Source organism: Terrapene carolina, unplaced genomic scaffold (assembly GCF_002925995.2).
Source record: "Terrapene carolina triunguis isolate 2854851 unplaced genomic scaffold, T_m_triunguis-2.0 Scaffold236, whole genome shotgun sequence".
Taxonomy (NCBI): Eukaryota; Metazoa; Chordata; order Testudines; family Emydidae; genus Terrapene; species Terrapene triunguis.
In genome coordinates, this window is record NW_020664587.1 from 8524903 (window position 1) to 8549539 (window position 24637).

Below are 24637 nucleotides of genomic sequence, written 5' to 3' on the forward strand. Positions count from 1 at the left end.
TGGAGCAACAGTTCTCTGTAGACCCCGTGAAATATCCAGCCGTTGAGTGACCACCTCTCTGCCTTCTTTCTCCTTGCCAGGCTTCCAGCTCCGCAAGGTGGAGGAACAGCGGGAACAGGAGAAGCGGGACGTTGGGGGCAATGACGTGGCAACGATCCTCTCTCGCCGCATCGCTGTGGAATACAGCGACTCCGAGGATGATTCTTCGGAGTTTGGCGACGACTGGTCTGATTAACCATGGTCCTGTTCCCCAGGCTCCTCCTCGCTAGCCTGACCCCTTTCTTAAAGAGCCAAGTACTTCCTAGGTTGCCAAAGCCTTTTAGCTTTTCCTGTCTCCTCCAGTAACCGAAGATGTACCAAGGGGTTTCAGCAAATCACCATTGGCTTTGGCAAGACTTGCACTCGCCTTTCCAAAAGGTCTCCTGCGAGATGCTGTGGGTTGCAATGTTGTTTTCCAGCAGGAGGGGGAGTGGTGCTTGCTCATTAAAGGAACCGTAAACCACCAGATTTGCAATGCCACAGAACAAAGCAAGGTTAAAGATCCTTTGGGATGTCTGTTTTTTTTTTTTTTAAAGTTAAAAATCAGTGACCCTATTGCAGCCAAAAGGCTCTTCAGAAGGGCCTTTTAAGCTGGTTTTCTTACTGCAGCAGCATATAGGATATAGTCGATATAACTCTCTCTTCCTCTCCAGTTAATATTGGGAGTAGTGCTAGAAAATGGGCTTAAAATGGCTCTTCTAGTGCATCCCATTATTAAATAACCCTTTGAACAATCCATTTTTTTTTTTTTTGGTGATGGAAGCATCATTTTTCCACCATTTCAAAACTAACCTGCCTAAAAAGCTCTCTCAAGCTGTGGGATTGCAGGGTGCACTACATGGAAACCTGGGGGTTAGGTTTTCTTTAAAAGCTGCCTCTACATCCTCCAATAGCCTGGGTTGTGCCTCCACCACTGCTGAAGGAGGCTGAACTAAGAGACACAGCCTTAGCAAAACGCTAACCTGGCTGGCTGCGCACTCCGGGGGTGCAAGGGCATTACCAAGTCAGGAAGTTTCCCTGCTGCTACTGGTGTGCTGTGGGAAGTAAGCAGTGACAGCTGGGGCTTGCTAGGTTCTGCTGTGCTGGGAAGGTTTTCATCTGTTACCTAGTGAGCTCTGCAGTGTGTCTAGAGCAGGAGATGTAACCAGCGGTATTGGGTGGGAAGAGGCGAGCTCTGAGCACCAAATAGGCCTCAGGCCCATTTGGCATTCAGTGTGTCTACAATTCACTTACCAGCCAGGGCAAGGAGGCGAAGCATCAGGGTCTCATTTGGCCTATTCAGGGCAGCACTTTGGTCAGTTTGAATACAGGTGCTTTTCATTGAGGTTGATGGTGCACTTTATGCAGGGAATTGAGCAGCAGAAAATGCCAGTATTTAGCCTATGCTGCTGTCTCCTATCCTGGGGGAGAGGGTTACATGTTGCAGGGTCTCTCTGTGGACTGAGTCAGCCATCGGTAACATTACATCTAGCCCATATTAGTGGTTTTCCACTACTTCACATCCATAGTCCAGTAGTTAATTCTCAGAAAAGGTTGTATTATCTCCTTTACCAGATAAACTTACAAATTCCTGATATGCTCCCAGAGATGCATTACAGGTAGGGGTGGAAATGGGGATTTTAGATTAGCTAACTTAGGTTTTATTGTTTTTATTACCTTTTAAAGTTGAGTGCAAGCACCTCCAACAGGATAGATACAAAGACCTCTGTGTAGCAGGTGCTTGTTTAATATCTTATCTGGGCTTGACTGTCCAAGTCTCCGTCAGTGTGACATAAAAGAACAATTCCTAAGTTTTTCACAAAGATCACAGCCCATGTGATTCATGGATCCAACTATGGGGGGAGGGACAATGCAGCTCTGCCTTTACTTTTCTAAAGTATTTTGCCAACATGTGCCTCTCCTTCCCTTCCCTCTATGACTTGCCTTATTACTGCTTTTGTGTATCAAAACAAAGATTTCACTAATCCATGGGACACCAGATACAGCCAGAGGTTGCCATATTGCCAGAAAAAAAACCCTCTTGGGTTTGTTTTCTTAGTGTTTAAATTCTCACTTTTCTGGATTCTTGCTATTTTCTTGAATATCTTTCCCTTTTTTAACGTTTGAAAGAGAGAATAAATGAAGTGGCCTAGATCTTAGGTTTCTCTAGAGGCTGGGGACCACGTTTTTGGGTGCAGGTGTTGTCATGTTCCAGTTTGACCGTAAAGCACCAGTGAGGTTAATTTATTAAATCTCTGCATTGCTATATTTGGCAGCAAGCCAAGTGGGTAAGGTAGACTCCTAAGAGGGCATAGGGCTGGTCTTCATTATGGGGAGATTGATGCTGCTGCAGTCGATGCAGCAGGGGTTGATTTAGCGGGTCTAGTGAAGACCATAAAGACGCTAAATCGACGGCAGAGCACTCTCCAGTCGACCCTGGTACTCCAGGTATCCGAGAAGAGTAAGGGAAGTTGACCGGAGAGCGTCTCCTGTCGCTGCAGCACAGTGAAGACACCAGGGTAAGTTGACCTAAGCTATGTCGACCTAAGCTTCGTTATTCACATAGCTGGAGTAGCGTAACTTAGGTCGACTTACCCCCCGTAGTGAAGACAAGCCCATAGGCAGTGAAACTGACACTACTTTCTGATGGGACAAGAACATGTCAGCAATGTTAGTTCCAGTCCTCCAGCGCCAGTAAGCCATAATGCACTCCAGGGCAGTGGAAATTAGGAACACAAAAATGCCAAACTTGGGTTCTTTTTAAATTGCTTTGGCTCCACCTGGCCCCATTTCATGAAGGGGAAGCTAATACTCCTTTCATTCAAAGCTTTGAAAGGTGTGCTATCCCTTGTAACCTTAAATGGACAATCCATCTGTGTGCAAGCCACCATTTGGATTGTGGAGAAAGGGTTGGTGCCAGATGGTTCTGTGACCAGTCTCCTGGCTCTGCCCAGTGTTCTTAACATCTATGCAATAAAGCCTGTCCCTTTGTCCTGGGTGGCCATAAAGAAGCAATGCCCACTTATGCTGATCAGCGATCCCATCAATAGAAGGAACCATTTTTTCTTTATTCAAGTCTAGTTTAAAAACAATTCTGCTTTTAAAGTCATTGGGGTCCTCAGGAGTGGATCTAAAACATCGGTCCTCAACCTGGGGGGGGATAGTGGGAGGGGAAGAAAATAGGTGCCAAGAACAACCTCTCTGCAAGATGGTTGTACCCAAATGGCTCTAACTGTAGGGCTGCGACCCATTCATGCAAGGGACACGTGCTTGGCTGAACAGCCTCCTGGCCACTTTGTTGGTTTAGCGTGGTCTTAGCTTATTTAGTATGACCATAGGTACATTCCAAACAGCACAGTGGAGGGAGCTGCCAGTGTTTAACAAATCTGGGGATGAGAATAGGAGTCTGCTTTTTTTTTTTTTTTTTAATAGGTGTTCAGGCACGCCTTTGTATGTCTGTCCAGTCTAACCCAGGTTACGGGTTATGCAAATCCAGTGCAGCCATCTAGCCAGTGCTTATATTGGGAGTCATTTGCCATTGGATCTGCTTACTCACGGTGTCACTTCACAGAGCATGTTTGAACAGGTCGGGTTGTCTTTCCTTTCTGATCCTGGTTTAAGTATTCTCTCTCTCTTCTCAGCTGCAGTGCCTGGCTGCTTCTCTCAGCATTCTCCCCTCCCCCCCACACACACTTGCACATAGGGTATGCCTACTACAGCTTTCCAGGGCTCAGCCTGGGGGCTCATCTGCAGTCAGTGACCTTCACTGGTTCTCCTCTCCTTATCAGTCACAGTGCAGCAGATCAGATCCAGGGAAGAGGCTCTAGAAAGCCCCAAATGGCCAAGAAACTGTAAAGTATAACTTCATGAGAGAGAGAATTGCAGTCCACGGACTTCTTAAATATGCCTGCTTTAAAAGTACGTGTCCTGGATGGGTCAAGCCCATCTCATACCTACCCTGGGTCAGGTTTTCTGTCTCTCTCTTGTTCTTTTACAAAGCCTTGAAGTGGGATGTGGATCAGATTTTATTACTGTATTAACGTTATTCCTTTTGATTCATTTTAGAAACTAACCAATTTTTTTTCCTGTCTAGAATGATGTAGAACTAGAAAAGCCATAATGCTTCTGAAGTGCCTTATTTGCTATATGATATAAATATATTTATAAGAGTAATTATTCCATTTGTAACCTGGGGGTCAACTCTGTGCAAAGGTTGTGTTGGTGGGGAAGAGATGCACCATGTCTTATAAGGAGCCAAATGAGTCTTGCGGTGTCAAAGGAAAAGGGGTGCGGGAAAGGATTCTCTGGGTTGTGAGCAGTGGGGTTACGCCCTTTCAGACCAAAGGAACGCAGAGAAGTATCAAAAACTAAACCCTGTTAAAGTCTCACCAGCAAAACACTGTATGTCTTTGGCACCGAGGTTAACAACTTGTTTTACCCCACAGAGTGAACATTGACAGCCAGATTCTGTTTTGTTACGCCAGTGTAAACCAGGAGTAACACCACTGGCTTCAGTGGAGTCGTTCTGCCTTTACACCTATGTATCTGAATTCAGAATCTGGCCTTCTCTGTTTTTCCTAGTAGTGCCTGTTTTCTATTTTCCTGTCAGGTGCTGTTTAGCCAAGATTTCATACTGCTTTTTTTATAGTCTCTTCTCCTCCCCTCTCCCCCGATGAAGATCCTTATTTGCAATTTTTGTAATGTACATGTAAAAATCTTCCTTTTTTAAAAATGTAAACTTTAAGAAAAATCTTGATAAAACCTTTCTATCCAATCAACACCTGTGTTCATGTCACTTTGGAGTCCGGGGCTAACAGGTTGGGAATGATGCCTCTGGGTGATAGAGGGTAAAGATCCGACCCTTCCGTTATGGCCTTGAGGATGGTGGTCCCATGAGAGATTGGTTTTGAGAAGCTCGTATTGTGACTGTTTGAGAGGACTTGGGAGTTACCAACAAACTGGCAAAACCAAACTGTGTGACTATGATTGCCACCAATACCCAGCTGCCACGACTCGTTTATCTTTACCTAGAAGTTCCCCAGCCCAGGAATAGAACAGGAGTATCAGAACAGGATTATGGGTGATGCCATGTTAACGCCTCATGTCTGTATAGCCAAAGTGTCCTGCGATGTGTCCCTTTAAGGCCATTGTATTGTAACCTGAGGAGCCCAGCAGTGCTGGAGCTTTGAGTCTGGAGCCAACTGTGTGAGCTGTGTTAATAAGAGCATTAAATCTGTCTCTGGGTTTACCATCACAAGAGTGTACAGATTCCAGAGCGCTTTGCAAACACTATACGTGCAGAAATCTCTTCCTCCTCCACTGAAATGCAGCCACCTCTGGGGTGGAAAAGTACCATCTCTTCAGCCAACTAGTGCTGCCATGCTGCATAAGTGTCAGGAAGGGAAATGGCATCCAGGGAGTCAGGCAAACCTCTGCACAGACCTAGAGGAATCTGGCATTTCTCGCAAGAGCGGAGTTACACAGGGTTTGCTTTATTTTAAAAGCTGCTGAAAAGGCCCACTTACAATAAACTGCGTGATGCACAATTTAGCTAGCATGGATGGAGCACTTGCAGCCTAGCCTCGTTGTGTTTGGGATGCTCTCTCATGGACTGTCTTGCAAACGACTTGCTGAGTAAGCCTATTGGATGAATGTTTATTGCAGATTGCGTGGGAGCAAAGAAAGCCTGTCTCTCAAACACTGTCCCACTTCTACCACAAACTTCAGGCCTGAATTGCTAGTATGTAGATTTTCCTATCGACTTCTGTGTTCACACGCATGTGCTGCAGCATTGTGCCTTTTTCACGCTTTGCGGCTGATACAGTCCCCGCTGCAAACCCTTGGAAGACTAATTTGTGGGTTATTCCTGCCAGCTCCAAAATGAGCTTCCGGCACAGCTACTGCCGAGCTGCTTGTGAGAGACTCGAAGGGTTGGGAGAAAGAGGGAAGGGTTGTTTACGATTGGCCCCTACATCCCAAGCCTGCTAGGCACTGGTTAGCGGAAGAGCCCATCTTGGACATAAAAGGTGCAGTCTTAGCTCTGCCAGCTTGTCCTAGAACTGGAATCTCAATGTGCCTCTGGTTTGTCATTAGCCGCCAAGCCAGAGTTAATGTGGTGCTCCTGTTTTCAAGGAGAGCCTGACATACAAACATTTCATATTCTTGCAGTTACTAATCCCTTCCGAGTTAGCTTTTCATTTTCAAAAGACTGCTGACCTGCAAACTCGCTGCTAGCTGCAGTCTCCCCAATCAGTACCAAAAAAATGTGTACAACCCTGATCAGTGGAAAGCTCCTTAGACCAGATTCTCCTCCCTATGGATCCCATCCTCTACCGTCCTTGTAGTTGCTGTCCATGCTACCTGGAAGGCTGTGTCATTCCTGAACTGGGACAGCCTGGCTGCAAGGAGAGGAGTCTTGCAAGCTGGATTAGACCCTGTGTATGTGGGAGGAGACGGGATGATTTGTCGTGTGTGGAGTGGGCAGTTCTGGGCAGCTGGCTCGTCAGTCTAGGGCCAGTCCTGGTTGCGTCATGCAAGGCTGCAGCAGAGGCTACACAGGCGCGATTGAAATCGGAAGGACGTGCCCCTGCCCTCCAGGAAAACTGCCACCATTTTTTTTTATTTTTGCCAAGCGGTGCAATCAAAATGATCTCTCACCAGTTGCCCCCCCATGCTGCAGGTTCAGTTCAGCCTCCCTGCAACCAGGACCTGAGCAGTAAAGGACATAGCGACAAGGTTAATTGGGCACGGGTGCTTTGCATTTCAAAGTTCTCCTTTCCGTTAGCAGTGACTTCCTGAGGAGGAATTGCTCGCTGAGGCAGCTGTGAGGGTCTCTTGGGTCTGCCTGTGCCTTGCAACTCTGGCCTTGTCCAAAGCATTTGATGTGTGTACGTCTCTCTTTCCATGGAGTTCAGTGCTAAAGCGCAGCCGGCTGGGATGCTGCTTCACAGGAGCCCTGGTCTCCAAAGACCCATTTAATTTTCTCCTTCAAGGTGGTGTTAGCAGCACCAAGAAGATGCTCCCGGCTGCCTTGGACAAGTGGGATGTCGGTCCTCTCCACCGCTGACGTCATGTTCTTTCCCTTAATTCCCCCTCTGGGACCAAGGCAAGAGCAGGCACTGCCAGCTCCGATCAGTGTTAACAGCCTGCTCTCCCAATGTGTGGCAGAGCAGAGTGCTGCCAATGTCACCCCCTTTCCAAGGCCAGATTCATTATTTAAGCATCCAGGGGCGGTGGGAGAGAAGTGGAGGGGGAGGATTATCTTCTTCTGCATGCGTAGTCTGTCCAAAGCACCCATTTCCTTCTCCCTGCGATCTGGGTGTGCCAGGAATGCGGGATCAGCCCTTAGCAATGGCTGGCTTCTTTTTGCTGTTGCCTATGCAGGCGGGTGGGGAAAGGCAATAAGCTCGTGAGCTGTGTATGGCTTTATCTGTAACTCTTCCATCTGCTCGCAGCAGTGCACAAATAACTACAGGGTGCCTGAGGAATTAGGTATTTGGCGCTAGCGCTTCTGCAGTCTGGCAGCACAGCCGCTCTGCGCAGGGCTCAGACGCTTTAACAAAGGCCAACTCCTGCATGGGGAGGGCTCCAGGCAGCAGTTGTCAAGCTCATTTTGTGGAGAGGGCCAAGTCACACTTTTAATTGCGGACTGTGGGCCAGGGCCATGCAAATTCAGCAAGCCCACACCTCTATAATGGCAGCAGCTCTCCCACTGCAACCGGCAGGAGGTTGGTATTGCAGCTGGAGTGTAGAACAAGACCCACGGGTGGTACTAGAGAGCTGTTCTTTCAGCAGGGCTGCTGTTGGCTTCAGTGGGGAGCTGTGGGTTCTCTGCACCTCTGAAACCAGGCCCCAGATTTGTAGCTAGCATCTCATTCAGCATCACTGCCATTTTTTATTTTTGCGATCTCTGTTAAAGGACCACACCACTGTCTCTGCCCTTTGTTTATCTAGCGGTGTGGGTGCAGTCACCAGATTTGTGGGCACAATTGTGGTAAGTGTTCAAGTGGAGTGCATAATTGTAACCTATGTTTGAAAATCCAGTGTGCTTAAAGCACTATCATTAGGCTTGAGAGTCAACATCCCATTGAGATGAATCGAAGTATTTCACATTTCTGAGCTACTGGTTCTGGCTGAAAGCTTCTAAGGATGAGTGCGAATTTGCTGTGTGTCAGTTTAAGCTTTGTTCTCATGTGGAAGGCTTTCTTCACAACACTTATAACCCGCAGCAGCAGCAGTGTCACTCAAACCATCCTGCTGACCCCACCCCCTTCAGGTGTCGGTAATATGCTGGCAGCTGGGGGATGCCTTTTGCTCATCTCCTGCACACCCAGCTCTGCCTTCTTAGGAAGCTAGACCCAGCAAACCATGCCTAGTCTTTCAGCTCTAGGTTGCTAATTCAGATCTCACTCAGACTAGTAATGAGAGCCATTCAAGTGTCCTATGTGATATGAGCCTGTAGTGGGTGAGTTCATGTCTCAAACGAGCAGCGCCGTCGGCAGCCATGGAAGAGCCAAGGATTGAACGGGGACATGGAGAATGCCCATTGCGCTTGACCACGAAAGCTGCCCCTCCAGGAGAGGGTAGAGGTACATTGATTCGGGTGGCCAGTATGGCTCGTACTCAAGGACTCTTCACCAGAGTTTAGGGCACTTGGGGGTGGAGGTAATTAAATACAGGGAAGGGGGGAGGGTTTGTGTGCATGTGTGGACACAAAACTCACTTCCTCGTGGTCCAGATTGGAGTGCTCCTTCTCCAGGCCTGTTTCATGTCAGGAGCAGCTCAGCTCCTGGGCACAGCAAAACCCAGCTTCAGGAGCGTCTGGGCACAATGAATCTGCAGCAGACAGGACGAAGAGGTGTAAGCATGGCTGACAACCTCCTCCATAAAGGAGGAGAAGCATGGAAAACCCTTTGCCCATTTTCCTGCGCTGGGCTTTAAGATGGTGAGGATAGTCATTGGGTTGCTAGGGGAAGGCTCTCGCCAAGAAAAGAACCATTTCTCCATGGTTACTTTCAAATGATGTAATCTGCAGCCCTGCCCCTGGTGTTTGCTCCCTAAAAACACAGTGAGTGGAGAGCAGTAAATTCTAGCCCTGTACCTTTGGGTGCGTCTACACTGCAGAGAAAGGGGTGTTCTTAGCTCTGGTTAGCTGTTTGAGTTCAAGCTTATAGGGGTGTGTCTACGTTGCAGCTGGGAGCAAGTCTCCCAGCCTGGGTAGACAGACTCGCATTAGCAGGGCTTACGGTAGCATGCCAAAACGAGCAATATGAACGTTCTGCCTTGGGCGGGAGCTAGGCCAACCCCTTAGGCTCGAAAGCCCAAGTTCCAACCCATACCCTAGGGGAATCGGGGGTTGAATTCCAGCTGCTAACCCAAGTTAAAAGCCGAGTTGACGTATCTTCACTGATGTTTTAACCCGAGTTAACTAATGTAAGAACATAAGAATGGCTGTACTGGGTCAGACCAAAGGTCCATCCAGCCCAGTATCCTGTCAACCGCCAGTGGCCAAATCCAGGTGCCCCAGAGGGAGTGAACCTAACAGGTAATGATCTAGTGATCTCTCTCCTGCCATCCATCTCCACCCTCTGACAAACAGAGGCTGGGGACATCATTCCTTACCCATCCTGGCTAATAGCCATTAATGGAGTTAACCTCCATGAATTTATCCAGTTCTCTTTTAAACCCTGTTAGTCCTAGCCTTCACAACCTCCTCAGGCAAGGAGTTCCACAGGTTGACTGTGCGCTGTGCGAAGAAGAACTTCCTTTTATTTGTTTTAAACCTGCTGCTTATTAATTTCATTTGGTGGCCCCTAGTTCTTGTATTATGGGAACAAGTAAATAACTTTTCCTTATTCACTTTCTCCACACCACTCATGATTTTATATACCTCTATCATATCCCCCCTTAGTCTCCTCTTTTCCAAGCTGAAAAGTCCTAGTGCCTCTTTAATCTCTCCTCATATGGGACCCATTCCAAACCCCTGATCGTTTTAGTTGCCCTTCTCTGAACCTTGTCTAATGCCAGTATATCTTTTTTGAGATGAGACCACATCTGTACACAGTATTCAAGATGTGGGCGTACCATGGATTTATATAAGGGCAATAAGATTTTCTCCGTCTTATTCTCTATCCCTTTTTTAATGATTCCTAACATCCTGTTTGCTTTTTTGACTGCCGCTGCGTGGACGTCTTCAGAGAGCTATCCACGGTGACTCTAAGATCTCTTTCCTGAATAGTTGTAGCTAAATTAGCGTGTGGGTTACCCACCCATTCAAGGTGTCGTATTGGACTCAGGAAGTCCGGGGTCGGGGCAAACATGAAGTTGGGCAGAGACGCTCCACTGATGCAGCAAAGATAATAGCTCGGCTGCTAAAAGAACCAGGATCGCCCTCTCCCTCCCCCCAGCCCCTTCAGGAATGGCTTTCGCAGAGCCCTGAGGGTCAGGGGAGAACTGGGAATACACCTTGGAAGTTTCCCTCACTTTAGATCCAGTTCTGCTCCCATCCCACGTGAAGCTGGTGAAGGAAAAAGCCGCGTACCGCTAACAAAGAAGCAGAGGAAAGACCATGGTCTGCCAGTTCCTGAATTTTCACAAGGGCTCAGCCCACCTGCTCTGAGCAGATAATCCTGCTCCCGAGGAAAGCGAGTGAACCGTGCCAACCTGGCCTCTCCCCTGGGTAACCAGTTCAGAACCCTGCAGCTGCTGTCTTGTTCATACAAAGCCAGGAACTCTGCAGTGTTTTCCGCTGCCTACGACGAGTCTCTTGTTTGCCTGAGGTACGTTTGGCTGAGAACCTCATCCCTAGCAGTGGAGAGTGGAGTGCTGGACTAACCTTTTCCATGGCCCTGGGCAGAGCCTATAAATACTGGCCTCTCCTGCTCCAGGTAAGGACAGGATATGGAAAACAAGCTGTCTTTATCCCCCCCAGGCCTTCAAGGCTGTCTAGAGAATTGGCACTGATTTGGGCAGGCAGGCAGAACGCCAAGCCTATGGAAGGGTGCACTGGGCGCTGCCCAAGTGATTGGAGAGCAGTCAGGGGGCTGTAGTAAAACGTGTGCCCAAGTCGTAGCAAAATGACTAGGGGATACACACAATGACCCATCAGTCGTGGATCCGTTTTCTTCATTGCTGCTGGTTCCTTGTTTGCCGATCCCAGGGTGCAGCCAGTCTGGCCCACCAGTCCAATCCGCCACTGAGACCCTTCCAGGGAGCTTCCCCTAAGCAACATCTAGAAATCATACAAGCCCCAACACTGGTGGTTTAACCCAAAACAGTTGCACTCGCGATGTTGTTTACTTAGTGTGTTTTTATTTTCACCTACAGATTCTGATCCCTTTCCCTTGAAAGGGAACAAGCTTGTCTCTGACGGGAAGGTGTTTGTGTAATCCAGCCCTGTACTGCATGCTCTGTGAGCTGAAGGACTGGAGCAGTGCCTGGAACTACTGTGGAATTGCTTCTGGTTTGTGTCCTGTGAAAGCAAACATCAGGGGGGGGGGGGGGGGGGGGTCTGGGCATCTGCTACTTCCCTGCACCAAGCTTGGTCTGATTTTCAGTTTAGGAGGGAAAGGAATGCAGCTTCAGGTAAGAATCACCTGACCCTGTAGGTCTCTCAGCTTCCAAGTGGGAGCAGTTGGGAGCTCACTAGTGCAAAACCAGGGTGACCGGGGGGCATTTCTGACTAGTTTAACAGTGACCTAATGGTATGGAGGACACAGATATTTATTATAGCACCATTAATGCCCATAGGCCTTTGCCAAACAACTAAGATGGCCAAGTGTTGCCTGTTCTACCTGATTTTCACAAGTGCTGAGCACCTGCCACTCCTAACAACTTCAACAACTAGCATTCCTGGAACAAAATAGGTTGCTAAGTATTTGGGAGTTTCGCCGTGCGATTTGGGGTCCCGTATTCTAGCCCCAGTGGAAGCTTGGAGTATACTTTAGTCCACTGTGCTCTCTAGGGATGAAAAACTATTGACGCTGATGTGAGGCAGCAGCCAGCTGCCGTGGGACTGACGGAACAGGAAATTAGACGGGAATCAGCCTGGGAGCATATTGGAAATGCACGAAGAGGAGGTGAGGGAGAGTGGACAGGGATTCCTGGGGTCCTCAGTCAGAGGTGAAATTGCTAAGCAAGCTTCAGGCAGCAATCCTTTTTTTGCCAGGGGTTAGGTCATAGGCTCGGTTGGGCACCTGATGGTATGTACACAGAGTTAGGGAGGCTGACAGTCTCCTTTGATCTTGATGGGAATTTGGGATTGTCTCTGCCCTTCTGGAAAATGGGGAAGATTGGGTATAAAATGGGGGGGGGGGGAAGAGAGATACCTATCTCATAGAACTGGAAGGGACCCTGAAAGGTCATTGAGTCCAGCCCCCTGCCTTCACTAGCAGGACCAAGTACTGATTTTTGCCCCAGATCCCTAAGTGACCCCCTCAAGGATTGAGCTCACAACCCTGGGTTTAGCAGGCCAATGCTCAAACCACTGAGCTATCCCTCCCCAAGGAGTGGGAGCTAAACGTGGCTCTGGTTTGAGGCTCACAAATGTGGGTGCATTGGGTTTGGGATGAGTTTCATTTTCTGGATGTCTGAAAGCAGCAACACACCGAACTGCTAATGAATGCGTGAGAGCTAGCAGCCCTAGCCGGCTTCCTTTATAGGAGGTCAGGCTGGATGATCAGAGTGGTCGCTTCTGGCCTTATCATGGTCGTGGAACTCAGGAGACCCAAGTTTTGTTCCTGGTTCTGCCACTGACCCTGCTGTGTGACCTTGGGCAAGTCCCTTTCCCTATCTGGGGCCCTGTTTCCCCTCCCTCCCTCAGTCTGCTTAGGTCTGTTTCGGTTGTCAGCTCTTCGGGGCAAGGACTCTCTCCCTGTGTGTCTGTGCAGCATCCAGCACAATGGGGCCCGGATCTTGCTTGGGACCTCCAGGCATGACTGTAATACAGATGATAACATTCTGTTTCTGCAAGAACACTTTGCATCCAGGCGTCGTAGGGCACAGCCCTCTTTGTGGAGGGGGAGGAGATGCTGAAGGCAGGATGGTGTGTGCCCAGTGGAAATGTGTTCCAGAGTATTTCTCTTTAAATTTCAGTGAAACTTTTTTTAAAGAATTAAACACTTCTCTGGGGTGCTGGAAAGCAAACTCAATAATCTTGCATTAGGTCTGAAGCTCTGGAGTGTGAAACTGATCCAAACAAAGAGAAACTGACCAGCATTTCCACACTGAGGGGGAAAGTAGGGAAGTAGGGAGACCTGCTGTTGCATCTTTTCTTAATCAGTCTAATGGTTTTTATTTGGGGGGGGGGGCAAACCTGGAACCCTAGATCAGAACCTCTTTGAATTTCAGGAGTGGGATCCAGATCCACATCTTCAAGTCTAATTCCTCCCAATGGATTGGGTTGCACATTGGATCTGAAATCACATGGGGACAAATGGGTCCCCATTCCGGTTCATTCCAAGTTGGCAGAAATGTCACAAGAACAGCTACTTTGATGGAGACGTAAGCCATTTAGGGCTGAAATCTCATGAGAACAACCTGCAAGGTTTGTGTGTTATTGAATCCATCCTGATTCGTCCTCTAACCCAAACGTTAGCCTAAACTGGATCAAAATCCAAACTGCTGCATGCTAGTTTTTATGAAATGTATTGCAACAAATTTTTAGCCATCTAAGAACTTCACGCTAGTCCCTGTGCTGCACACCATAGCCACAAAGGACCCCATGCTGTGAACTTCCAACACCACAATGCCACCCCTCCCACATATTGAATTTAAAAGAGAATCTCTCCATCCGATGTTAGCAGTGTAGGGCCTATGACATGCCGTGTAGCAGTTCGGATTCCATTCAGAAGAGAGTGGTGTTACGTGATCTGCACTCCTTCCCCCAGCCTCCTGAACAGTTTCTGCAGAGAGATCAGGGACTGCATGGGCCGGGACTAAATACCTTCTCATTCCCAAAACTGGGCCCTCCTACTAAGGGGAATAAATGCGCTAGACCTGTCCTCTAGCTATCAAGAAAGCTTTGGTCTTCAGGGCTGCCCCTCTGGCTCCTTTCATCAGCTCTGTATTGACTTAGCGTCTGCTGTTCTCGGGCTTCCAGCATGGGATCATGCTTCTGACTCTCTCTGGAACCTGCGCTCACACCAAGGCCAGCAAGAGGAAGGAAACCATGTTTCCTTTAAAATAAATATGTCATCTGGGGCTGACCCTGTGTGGGCCTGACATCCACTGGGGTCAGTGTTCTCAGCACCGGTCTTCAGTTTGCAGCCCCTTTTCCCTTCCCTCCTTCCTTCCCAGTGAACAGCTCCAGCACAGTGCATTGTGGGAGCTGTAGTACGAAGGCAGCTGCTGATTTCCCTCATTCCAAGGGGGTGTCAGGCCTGTGACTTTCTCCTGGCTCTTCGCTCTCTCATGACAGTTGCTGAGGGTTGCAGCATTCGTGTGCGAGGCATAATGCATGTAAAGACCAATGATTGATTTGCGGCTGCGATGAGACCCAGGCGGGGAGGACAAAGATGAGGTGCCCAGAGAGAACAATGTTCCTTTCCCTCCCTCTGTGCCACCATTCCCGCCCGTTGTGCTTTATAGCCTGGAGTCATTTCCAGCGCTAGCTGCATTTAGATTGCCGGAGCCATTCCTGTTAAGGAAATAAACCCAAACGACCACAGTTGGGGAACCGCTTTTCTTTCCCAGGCTTCAGCCCCCGCAATCGGTTTCCCTGCAGCGATTTGAAACAGAAGAGTCCCTTGTATTAGAATATAGGAGCTGGGCAGCTGGAGCACTGATCTACTGAATTTAGAGCACATCTGAAACTCACCGGCCCGCTGTACTACAGCCAAAAAACCCCTAGGAACGTTATTGCACGTGTAGGTACTAACATGGCGTCGTAGTTGAACACCTTGTGCTCTTCAACGTGTTTATTCTCACAGCCCCTCTCGGAGGCCGGGCAGGGCTATTGTGTCCCCAACTTACAGCGGGGGATTTGAGACGCAGGGAGACTCTGTCTTGCCACGGGCCACACAAACGGCCTGTGGTGAAACGAGGAACTGAACCTGGGTTTCCCAAGTCTTGGGCCAGTGCGTCAGCCATTCTAGGAACAGCCCCCCCTTCCTTTGCTTTGCTACTCTGGCTCCCAGGAGTTTCATCCTGGGTCCCCCGGAGGGCAGCCATCTCCATGGGTCACAGATGGAGAGGTAGCCTGGTCCTAGATGATGAGAGCTTTGAAGATTAGAACAAGGACTCTGCATTGGACCCAGACACCCCTGAATAGCCTCCTCCCTAACTGAATAAAAGCCACCTACGCTAGGAAGAACTTCCAGCTAGCTAGATGTGTTAGGCAACAACGGACATGTCTCCCGGGAGGACAGAGGGAAGCACTATTACTTGGGATATTTTACAAGATTGGCCAAAACTCTAGAAAATGTGCCATAGCGAAGAATCCTGCATTGGCTCCAGGGAGATGGGCTGGGGGCTCTGACACTTCTTTTCAGTCTCTAGAGTCTATGATGAAGGTGGCATTAATTGGACCCAACACTTTGTAATTTATTGAGGATGAAGCGATCTCTTTCCAGTTACTCCCTTCACCCACAGTGATCTTCCACTATCTCCCTCCCACACCAATCAAGTAGCAGCCACATGTTGTATCACAAATTATCTTTATTTTTCTCTGACGATTGTAAACAAGAATACAGTACTTTCCAAATCACATGGAACAAGAGTCTGTGCAACAATGCAGTGAGATTTCAAACGTCCAAAGTGCCTCTTACATTCGCTTCCTTTCCAGATTCATGCAAACCTGAAGAACGTACAGTACACTGAATTGCTGTCCTCTGAATCTGAATTTGGCCAGTTGAACACGTGCAATCTGTCTCTCCTGGGACAGAAACTTTAGTTAATTGAATAGTCTCTAGTGCAATGGTTTAGAAAGCAACTCGGATCATCTGAGCCCTTGGGTTTTTATAGGCACAGTCTAGTATTGCAGCATCCCCTTTTTCGCTCCAGTTGTCTATATTTGATACAGTTAAAACATTCCATTACCTAATACCACCCAGGGTACTCAACATGCAAAAGGAGCCACCATTAGTTTTTGTATTAAAACATAGTGAACACTAGAGGGCAGCAAACTACAGAGTTCAGAAAAATCTATTGTCTTGAAAAAGCTGGTCATAAATAACAATAAATTAATAAATAATGCATAAATATTAAAAAAAAAAAAGCTGGTTTGGTTCTGGTCCATTGTTACAGGGGAAACAATGGATCTTTGATGTAGAAAATAATATCTGAAGAGCTGAGGTAATTAACCAGGCTGTATAAAAGCCAAAAGAACAAAAAGATATTGTCTGTCTTTAAAAAAAATGCACCATAAATATTGTGTCAAAGAAAATATTTATGGAGGATCTCTCGCACACTCACAAATATACATATTTATTTATTTATTTATTATGGATAAAAAATAAATATTTTTTTCTTCCGTAAATTCTAAAAGTGGAAAAATAAAGGAAGAGAGCAGCTCATGCACACAAGGGAAGGGGAATCATAGGAGACACAGAATCTTTAAGAGCTCTCACAAAATCTCTGTGGTTGTGCAAAAAGGGGAACATCGTGTGCAAATGGGTCTTTGGACCGAGGGCTGATGAGTCAGACGTCGCTTGGAGATCTGGACCTGAAAGGCATTGTGGAAGAGAAGCACCCACAGCACACAGTCCACAACACTTTCTGGATCTCTTGGTTCCTGAAGGCATAGATAACGGGGTTAATCATGGAGTTGTAGGTAGCAGGGAGGATGGTCATGTAGGTATAGAGGACTGGGTAGGTGTAATCTCCCAGGAGGCAGTAAATGGCAAAGGGCAGCCAGCAAGAAGCAAAAGTCCCCAAGATGACAGCTAAGGTGGAGATGCCTTTCCTGGTGGTGACGTAGTGTGAGGTGGCCAGGAAGTGCCTCTGCACAGCGATCTGGTGGGCGTGCCTGCAAACTATCTTGCAGATCTGTACGTAGAGCTGCAACATCACTGCAAAGACCATGAAGAAGGAGATGGAGAGGATGATGAGGTTGTTCTTGGTCAGGGGCTTCACGATGCTGCAGGTGGAGACGTCTTTCAAGCAGTTCCAGCCCATGACAGGCAGCAGCCCAAAGCAGATGGAAAACCCCCAGGTCAGGATCAGCATGATGTAAGTCCTGGTGACCGTCCTTTCTGAATAGTAAGTCAGTGCGTTGTAGAGGGAAAGGTACCGGTCTACGGTGATGGCCAGCAGGCTGCCCACGCTGGCAGTGAATGAGGTCACCAGTAGCCCCACAGTGATGAGGTTCACCACCTGCGACTGGATGCAATAGACAAAGGCAAAGTGGAATATCAGCCCCAGGCCGGCCAGGAAGTCAGCAACGGCAAGACTCCCGATGAGCAGGAACATTGGAGTCCGGAAGGCAGGGGTGTAAAATATGACGGCTACCACAATCGCATTCTCGCAGGAGATGATGGTCCCAGATATGCAAAGTACCACATCCCAGGGATTCAGGGCAAGAGGTTGCACCACAGAGTCCAGGTTCAAGGAGTTGCTTCTGCCATTACTGGCTGCAAACCAGCCCTGCTGGCCTTCAGTGGAGTTGTAGGACATGTCCTTGTTCATGACGTCCAGGTGTGATCTGCGAAGGCATAGCACCAACTTTCATTTAGTGGCATCCTGCACATACAAAGGCTCTGGCATGCAAACTGACTTGTTTTACTCATGAGCATCTGAGCACTGATGGGTGTCCAGTCTCTTTTGGTGGCAGATTTTGGGGGGCAGGCTCACCCACCTGGCTTCCCATTGGCTTTCCCAAAAGCTGGCTCTGATCAAGGCTTACACGGTAGGCTACAATGCAGGTTCAATTGATTTAAGCTACCCAGGTGTGTAGCATGCTCACCATTTGCTCCTACGGTGAGGATATTTCTGGTCAGTTTTGCACTTTTTTCCTCTTTTTTGAGCAGGCAAAAAAAAAGGGGGTGGGTGGGTGGAGAGGGTGAGGGGGCAGGAAACTCCCTCATCCAGTTGTTTCCTTGCACTGAGCTGCATGCTGTGCACAATTGCAGTGAATAAATATACTCCACAGCTGGAACTACATGTTTTGCCTCACAGGGGCTTTTATTAACTTAGCCCTAACTGCTGACGCTGTAAAGTTTCTAGAGCTAAATCTCAGTAATGGAAAGCGCAGGGTGGGTGTCAAGTCTCTGACCATTAGCCTGATTACATTTTCCCCCCTTTTACTGCCACATCCCTTGCTTGGGCTCTGGCAGATCTAGACCTGAGAGCTGTCACCCGCCAAAGAGCTGCTTTCTCCACCCTGCCATGCATCTTAATTTGCAGGAGGAGTGCTGAAAACACTTATTCACTGCTCCTGGGTGTCTGCTGGGTTGGGGGTTGTTCCCCCCCCCCCAAGTGTCCTTTGCATTTTTAATGCAGTTCTCTACCTGGAAAGCTGCACCCTCCGATCAGTTATAAACCCAGTCTCTAGGTTAACATGAGAACCTTGTCTGCTCCGACTTGCCAGCGAGTGGAGCGAGACTTTGCTTTACATTGGGGGGGGTCAATGTCTAGAACACCCCGATCCTTCTTTGAACCCTTATTTTATTCTTCTGCAAGTTCTAACGCCCCCGGGGCTCTAGGGCTGCAATGGAGGGGGACGCAAAAAGGGCTCCCCCACCGCAGAGCGGGGCTCCTCACCTGGTGCGCTGGGGCAGGGAAGTCCGCCTGAATCCTCTGCGGCGCCTCTGCGGATGCTCCGGTCCTGCTCGCAGGCTGCAGGCGGAGGGCTCCGTTCCATGGGCAGCTGCCGAGAGACGGGGCTGGAGTGGGGGAGACGCCGCGGAGTTATAGTGAGCCGGCGGCTTTTGGGGGGTGCCTCCCTCCCTGTTTTTTTTTTTTTTTTTGCCGCTGCCTGAGCCTGCGGCTCCTCCTGGCTCGCTGCTGGGTGACGTCAATGAGACGCAGGAGCCAATCACCTGTGGGGCGAGGAGCGTCGCGCGGCATAGTAATTGGGTTCCCGCTGGAGAATTCCATTCATAAAGTGCCCCCCCCGCCCCGCCCTCTGCCAGTCCCTGGGGCTCGCGGGAGCGGTCAGGTGCCCCCCCCCCGGTCCGTCCTTGCAGCGCCCGCTGCTGCGGTGCGGGGAAGGGGCAGCCCCCCCCCCCCAAGCCGTTGCTCTGCGGTCTCCCCCACATGGTGTCGGTGCCCCCCAGCAGAGGCTGTTCCCCGGGAGGGGAGCTGCTTGCTGCAAACTTGGACTGAGTGGGGCAGGGACCCCAAAGCCTTCGGGGTGAGCATGGGCGGGGCCAGTGGCTCAGAGCTGGGGGGTGGCCAGAGCCCCACGCGGGACCGCATGTCGCAGTGATCCATCTTGGGGGGAGGGGGCGAGTTCCCCTCGGGGGCTGAATAGCTTCCGGCCCCCACAGCGCTGGGCTCCGAAATCAAGCCTGCAATGCTGCCCCCCGCATCCGGGAGGCTGGGGGTGGGGAGGAGGGAAGCACGCCACCCAGCCACCCACCCGGCTTGGCCCCGTGGTCCAGGGGCAGAAGTGATCCCCCCCCCCCCCCCCCCAGGCTAGGGTTTCACAGGCAAGCGCTGAATAATTCATGGCCTGGAGGATAAGCGATGCCAGCCCGGCAGGGCTGGGAACTGGAGCTCCGGGCAGACAGCCCTTCCCGCCAGGGCCGTGCTTGCAGAGCCGAGAAACGCCGCGAGCCCGCGGGCGGGAGCCGCCTCCTCCTGCCCCCCAGGGAGCCCGGCAACCAGCCGATGCTGCCTGCAGCCCCGGAGCAAGCGAGCCGGGCTGGGGATGCAGGGGGGCGGAGCCCAGAGCCGCCCGCAAAACCCGGGTCGAGGGTCCGAGTCCGGAGCGCAGTGCGGGCTGCCTGGAAGCTGGAAGGGCGCCGCTTTGGGGCGGAAGCAGACGCGAGGTGCGCAGTGTGGGAATTGCACTCCCATGGGGCGTGTTTCGAATTAATACAACCGGTTTACCAAATTCGAATTAGCTAAATTCGGATTAATCATGTAGTGTAGACGTACCCCTCGAATCGCTCGCTCTGCGGGAGACCTTTACGGGCAGCAGCGGCTGCGGCATCCGCCCATGCCCAGCTGTGTCAGCTGGTTAGCTCGGGCGGAGCCACAACTCCATGGGAACCCGGGGGGGGGGGCAATCAGGTGAATTGATTTCAAGGACTGGGAGCCTGGTTTTGCTTGGCTCTCCCCCCATATGGAGTTGTTCAGTATTCCTGGTTTGTGGCCACGGCAGAGGGCTAGGGGCTACGAACAGACACAAACAGGCAGGATCCCTTCCTCTCCTGCAGGTAAAACTTGGCTGTAAAGCCCTGATCCAAAGCCCAATGAGTTTGTTGGACAGCTATGGTGATCAATACCCCCCACACACACACCTTTCTACATCCATGGGTCCTACACATGCCTATAACAACATGTGCTGTACCTCATTTGGTGCACCGGCTGTCCCTACAGCAGCCATGGGGGTGAAACCGGACACTCACTGCACTCTCAAATGAATTCAGGCAGAAAAAGGATAAAAGACAAAAACACCCTGTCGCCTGTGGGCAAACGCTTTTCACTTCATCTCTGATCGCTTAGTCCTCCTCCTCAAAGGAAACCGGCACCACATCTTCAAAAGATGAGTCTGAGTACTTAAATTCGTAATTCTGCTCGACACTAAAATCAGGGACACTGATTTTATGGGCCATTACAACAATTTGTAACACACCCTGCTGCCTACTAACCCTCCATTGTCCTCCCACGTCAGAGATGTTAATTGCCTGCTTCATTTTAAGTGGTCTCCTGCAACTCCCCTGAACCCTTCTGCTTAGCAATCTGTCCTGCCTTGTACTGAGCTTGGACGCTCTCCAGACCTGAAGAAGAGCTCTGTGAAGCTCAAATCTTGTCCCTTCCACCAACGTAAGTTGGTGCATTAAAAGATAACGCCTCACCCACCTTGTGTCTCTTAGGCCAGCTCTACACTACAAACGTACATTGGTAAAACTACATCGCTACAGGGTGGATTAACTATGCCAGTGGGAGCGCTCCCGTCTGCATAGTAGCGTCTCCACGGCACAGCTGCACTCAGGGCCGGCTCCAGGAACCAGCGAAGGAAGCAGGTGCTTGGGGCGGCCAATGGAAAGGGGCGGCACTTCCTGGTTTTCAGCAGCAATTCGGCGGTGGGTCCCTCAGTCCCTCTCTTCCTCTTTGAGCTGCCGCGGAAGTGCCCCCCAAGAGGAAGAGAGGGAGCCAATGACCCGCTGCCGAATTGCGGCCAAAGAATGGAGCAGCACGATTGAGCTGCCGCTGAAGTGCCGCCGATCGGCTTTATCTTTTTTTCTTTTTCTTTTTTTGCTTCGCCCTTGGGGCGGCAAAAAAGCTGGAGCCGGCCCTGTCTGCACTGGTGTGGTGCTGTATGTGTAGACAAGCCCGTAGTGAGCGTTTGGTATTACTGTTACACGCTGGTCTTTCTCAACGGTCTTTAGGCACCTAACTCCTGTTGAAATCGATCGGTGAGATTGAAATCAATAGGCCTCATGCCTAAATTCCTTTGAGGAGCTGGGCTGAAGGGCCTATATTTTTAAAAGGGACATTAATGATTTTGCTTTTTTACTATACATACTGGGAAGTCGCTTTGGGTAATTTGTTGCTCACAATGGCCCTACCTCTGAGCTCTGTAATCACTGTCTACATTTCAGCCATCTCCAGGTGGCTCCCTCCAAAGCAGCAGCAGGGACCCCAAAGCCTTCAGGGTGCACATGGGCAGGGTCTCCTTAGTTACATTATTTTGCTGCTAAAAGTTTTCCCCCTTGACTGGCTCCCTCATTTGGCTTTGCAGCTTTGGCTAATAGGGGAAGGGAAGAAGGGGCCACTCCAAGGTGGAGGGGAGTCCAACTGTCTAAGAAGGCATGAGATTCAAAAGACAACAAAATGCCCAGGAACCCAGGAATCCTGGTGTCCAGGCCTCAGCACTCGTCACTAGGCTACACCTCAGGTCATGGTGCCTTTTGGTGGTACATTTCTTTTTATTCTCAGGAAGGATGTTTGAACGAAATCAAACGTTTTTATTCCCACTGCGGTGGGCGGGCGGAGAGCAGTTACATTCCAAGAATGTCACTTGTGGGGTTTATTTACAGCAAACAAACCAACAAAACCCAAAGGCAATTCCTTGTATTTTTATACAAAAGGCACTTTCCAAATGTGACAGCCACTAGCCCACTACAGCGAATGAAACAGAGGATGTTTGTCCCTCCTTTACGGCTGAAGCTTTCACCAGTGGAATAGCAAGCAGCCGAAGTTATATAATAGCCCAGTGCAAGTCCTAGAGCTGTAATTAGATCCTAGTCGAGCCAGCAGGCACTGGAAGGAGCCTCTTTGAAGTATTTAGGGGCGAATTCTTGAGTTGCACCAGCTGAATAATGGATACTTTTGTCCTGAAATAACAAAAGGGATGCAAATTTGATCCAGCTATAGGTGCCACCTGCCGGGCTATTTCTGGGCCCAACAACTTGATCCGTGCTAGGCTCGCGTTACCCCAAGGAGCGTTTGAGCAAGGAGCTGTTGATGGTGCTGAAAAACTCTCGCTAACTCTTGCACTTCTGCAGGTAGAGGCAGCCCAGAGAGGTGCAGGCCCCTGGGAATTGGGGTCTGGCTTCTCCTCCAGCAACACTGATTAACCAGGGCTTGTAAACCTCAGCTTGTGGGTGTCGTTGAGTTGCAAAGTTCCGAAGAGGCTTTTCGGTGAAAGGCAATGACGTGGTTGAGGTCTGTCCCCTCTCTCTGTGTTGTGGCACTGTCTAGCGATCAAGGCCCGCTGGCGTTTGGAGCTGGACCTTTGCACCATAATAGGCAATCGCTGCTCCCAAGGTCTTACAGTGGCGGATCTGACAAATGAACTGGGAGGAGAACGTGGGCGCAGCGAAACGCTCCTATGGGCTGTAATAAACAACGTGGAGTATAGAGATCAGAGCTGTTGATGCCTGTGGTCCATACTGACCTAACCCAAAGGCATGGTGTAGGGGTTTTATTGGCTAGTTTTATTTGGGATGGCTGCTTTATTTACAACAGGGTATCCGCATTCTCCCTGTGTGTGTATCTTTTCAGGTTCTTATATTGAGCCCATTGCCCCGGTATCTGTGCACGTCCTAATGATGCTCGAAGCAATGTGATTAGCATCGATGGTTCCGTCTTTTTTCTCTCCACAAGGAAATCGCATGTGTGTGTTTCAATGATGTCATCTGTGCATTAGTGAAGGCCGGGTTGAAGAAGTGTGCTTTGCACTTGGAAGAGCATGTGATTTGTTTTTCATGGTCCCTGCGATCTGCACTCGGAAAAGAACCTGGTTTGTTTTTCATGGTCCCCGCTCTATGTGAGCTGTTGTGCTGGGTGCCGTTCAGCTGGTGCCACAGCTTCCTTCCCACCCCAGAGCTGGCTGCATGTCGCAGAGAGATTCACACACATGTGGTTTGTACAGACGGAGACTCTCGAGAAGCATCTTGGGACCCACCCAAAAAACAGGCTGTCTGCAAATGTCAGATCCTTAACACCATTGTCTGAAGCTATAACTGTGCTCAGGGGCTTCTGCATGTGGTTCCCACCATCACTGAGTTACCGGTGCTGCTTTATACAGGCCCAGTGGAGTCCCTGGAGTGGGTAGGGGACCCCCTGTCAAACCAGCTTCTCGACTGCAGTGGAGATTTCAGGCCACGTTGCCCTCTTGATGTGCCTAGGTAACAGCATTTAATGGACATGGCAGATGTGTATGTGAAGGGAAGGGCTGGCAGCCATATGTGTGTGTCTCTCTGGGGAGATGTCAAATAATAGTGCTTAGCACTTACGCAGCATGGTACATTTTCCAAAGCATTATACAAATAAGGAGGTAGCTACATCTCAACATCAACATGGACAAGAAGGTTGGTCTTTGGCAAAAGCCTTGGATTGGACTCAGGAGCTGTTAGTTCAGTTCCCAGCTGTGCCATTGACTCTTGGCCAAGTGACTTCCCCTTCCTGGGCTTCCCAGCCTTTGTCTGGCTGGTTTGGATTGTTAGCCCTTTGGGGGCAGGGACTGTCTCACTCCATGGCTGTACAGCCCAGATTGTTCTGAGTTTCCCAGGCGGGAGTAAACCTTTCCTGCCCGTCAGCATCAATCCCCTACCTGCTGCGGTGTTTTGAGAGCTCAGTGAATCCAAGGCCCTTGCGATGAGGCTTTTCTCTTTTGTTTTGCATGTGATACGTGTTTTTACAAAACCACCCCCGGCCCATGTCTGCAATTGGACGCGCTCTGCATCAGTATTCTAGCGCCTGGAGGCAGGCGTGTGACTCTCTTCCTGCTTCTGGGGATTGCATGCAGAGGCTGTATCCGGGAGCTGACTGGTGAGGCAGGGCCCAATCCTGAGCTGAGTGCAGGGGGAGTTCTGTGGAGGTAGAAGGGGTGGGAAATTAATCCTAACTCCTAAACTATAGCATCCCCTTGCAGCCTAACCCCCTGCGCTCAGTAGAGGGTTAGCTGGGTGGGGGGTCTGTGTAGCCAGGAGTTTGCTGGCCCCCTTCTTTCCTCTGTCCCCGTCCTCAAACCTGGGCTGGTTTAAGGCAATCTGGTGTCCTAGGCATG

At 49.8% G+C, this 24637-nt stretch overlaps 2 protein-coding genes across 3 annotated transcripts in view; one reads left to right on the plus strand and one right to left on the minus strand.

Moving 5' to 3' along the window:
- Positions 1 to 2449, plus strand: part of WASF2 (WASP family member 2) — a 37168-nt gene extending 34719 nt beyond the window's left edge. For both annotated transcript variants that reach the window (XM_026657168.2, XM_024203345.3), the window contains exon 9: positions 81 to 2449. In XM_026657168.2, the coding sequence (XP_026512953.1) occupies positions 81 to 235 (155 nt within the window). In that variant the 3' untranslated portion in view covers positions 236 to 2449. The remainder of the gene's footprint in view (positions 1 to 80) is intronic.
- A 14131-nt stretch (positions 2450 to 16580) lies between these two features.
- GPR3 (G protein-coupled receptor 3) lies at positions 16581 to 17640 on the minus strand. The gene has a single exon (XM_024223005.2). It carries the CDS (start codon positions 17638 to 17640, stop codon positions 16654 to 16656), a length of 987 nt encoding a protein of 328 aa, XP_024078773.2. The 3' UTR covers positions 16581 to 16653.
- Positions 17641 to 24637: the final 6997 nt, after the last annotated feature.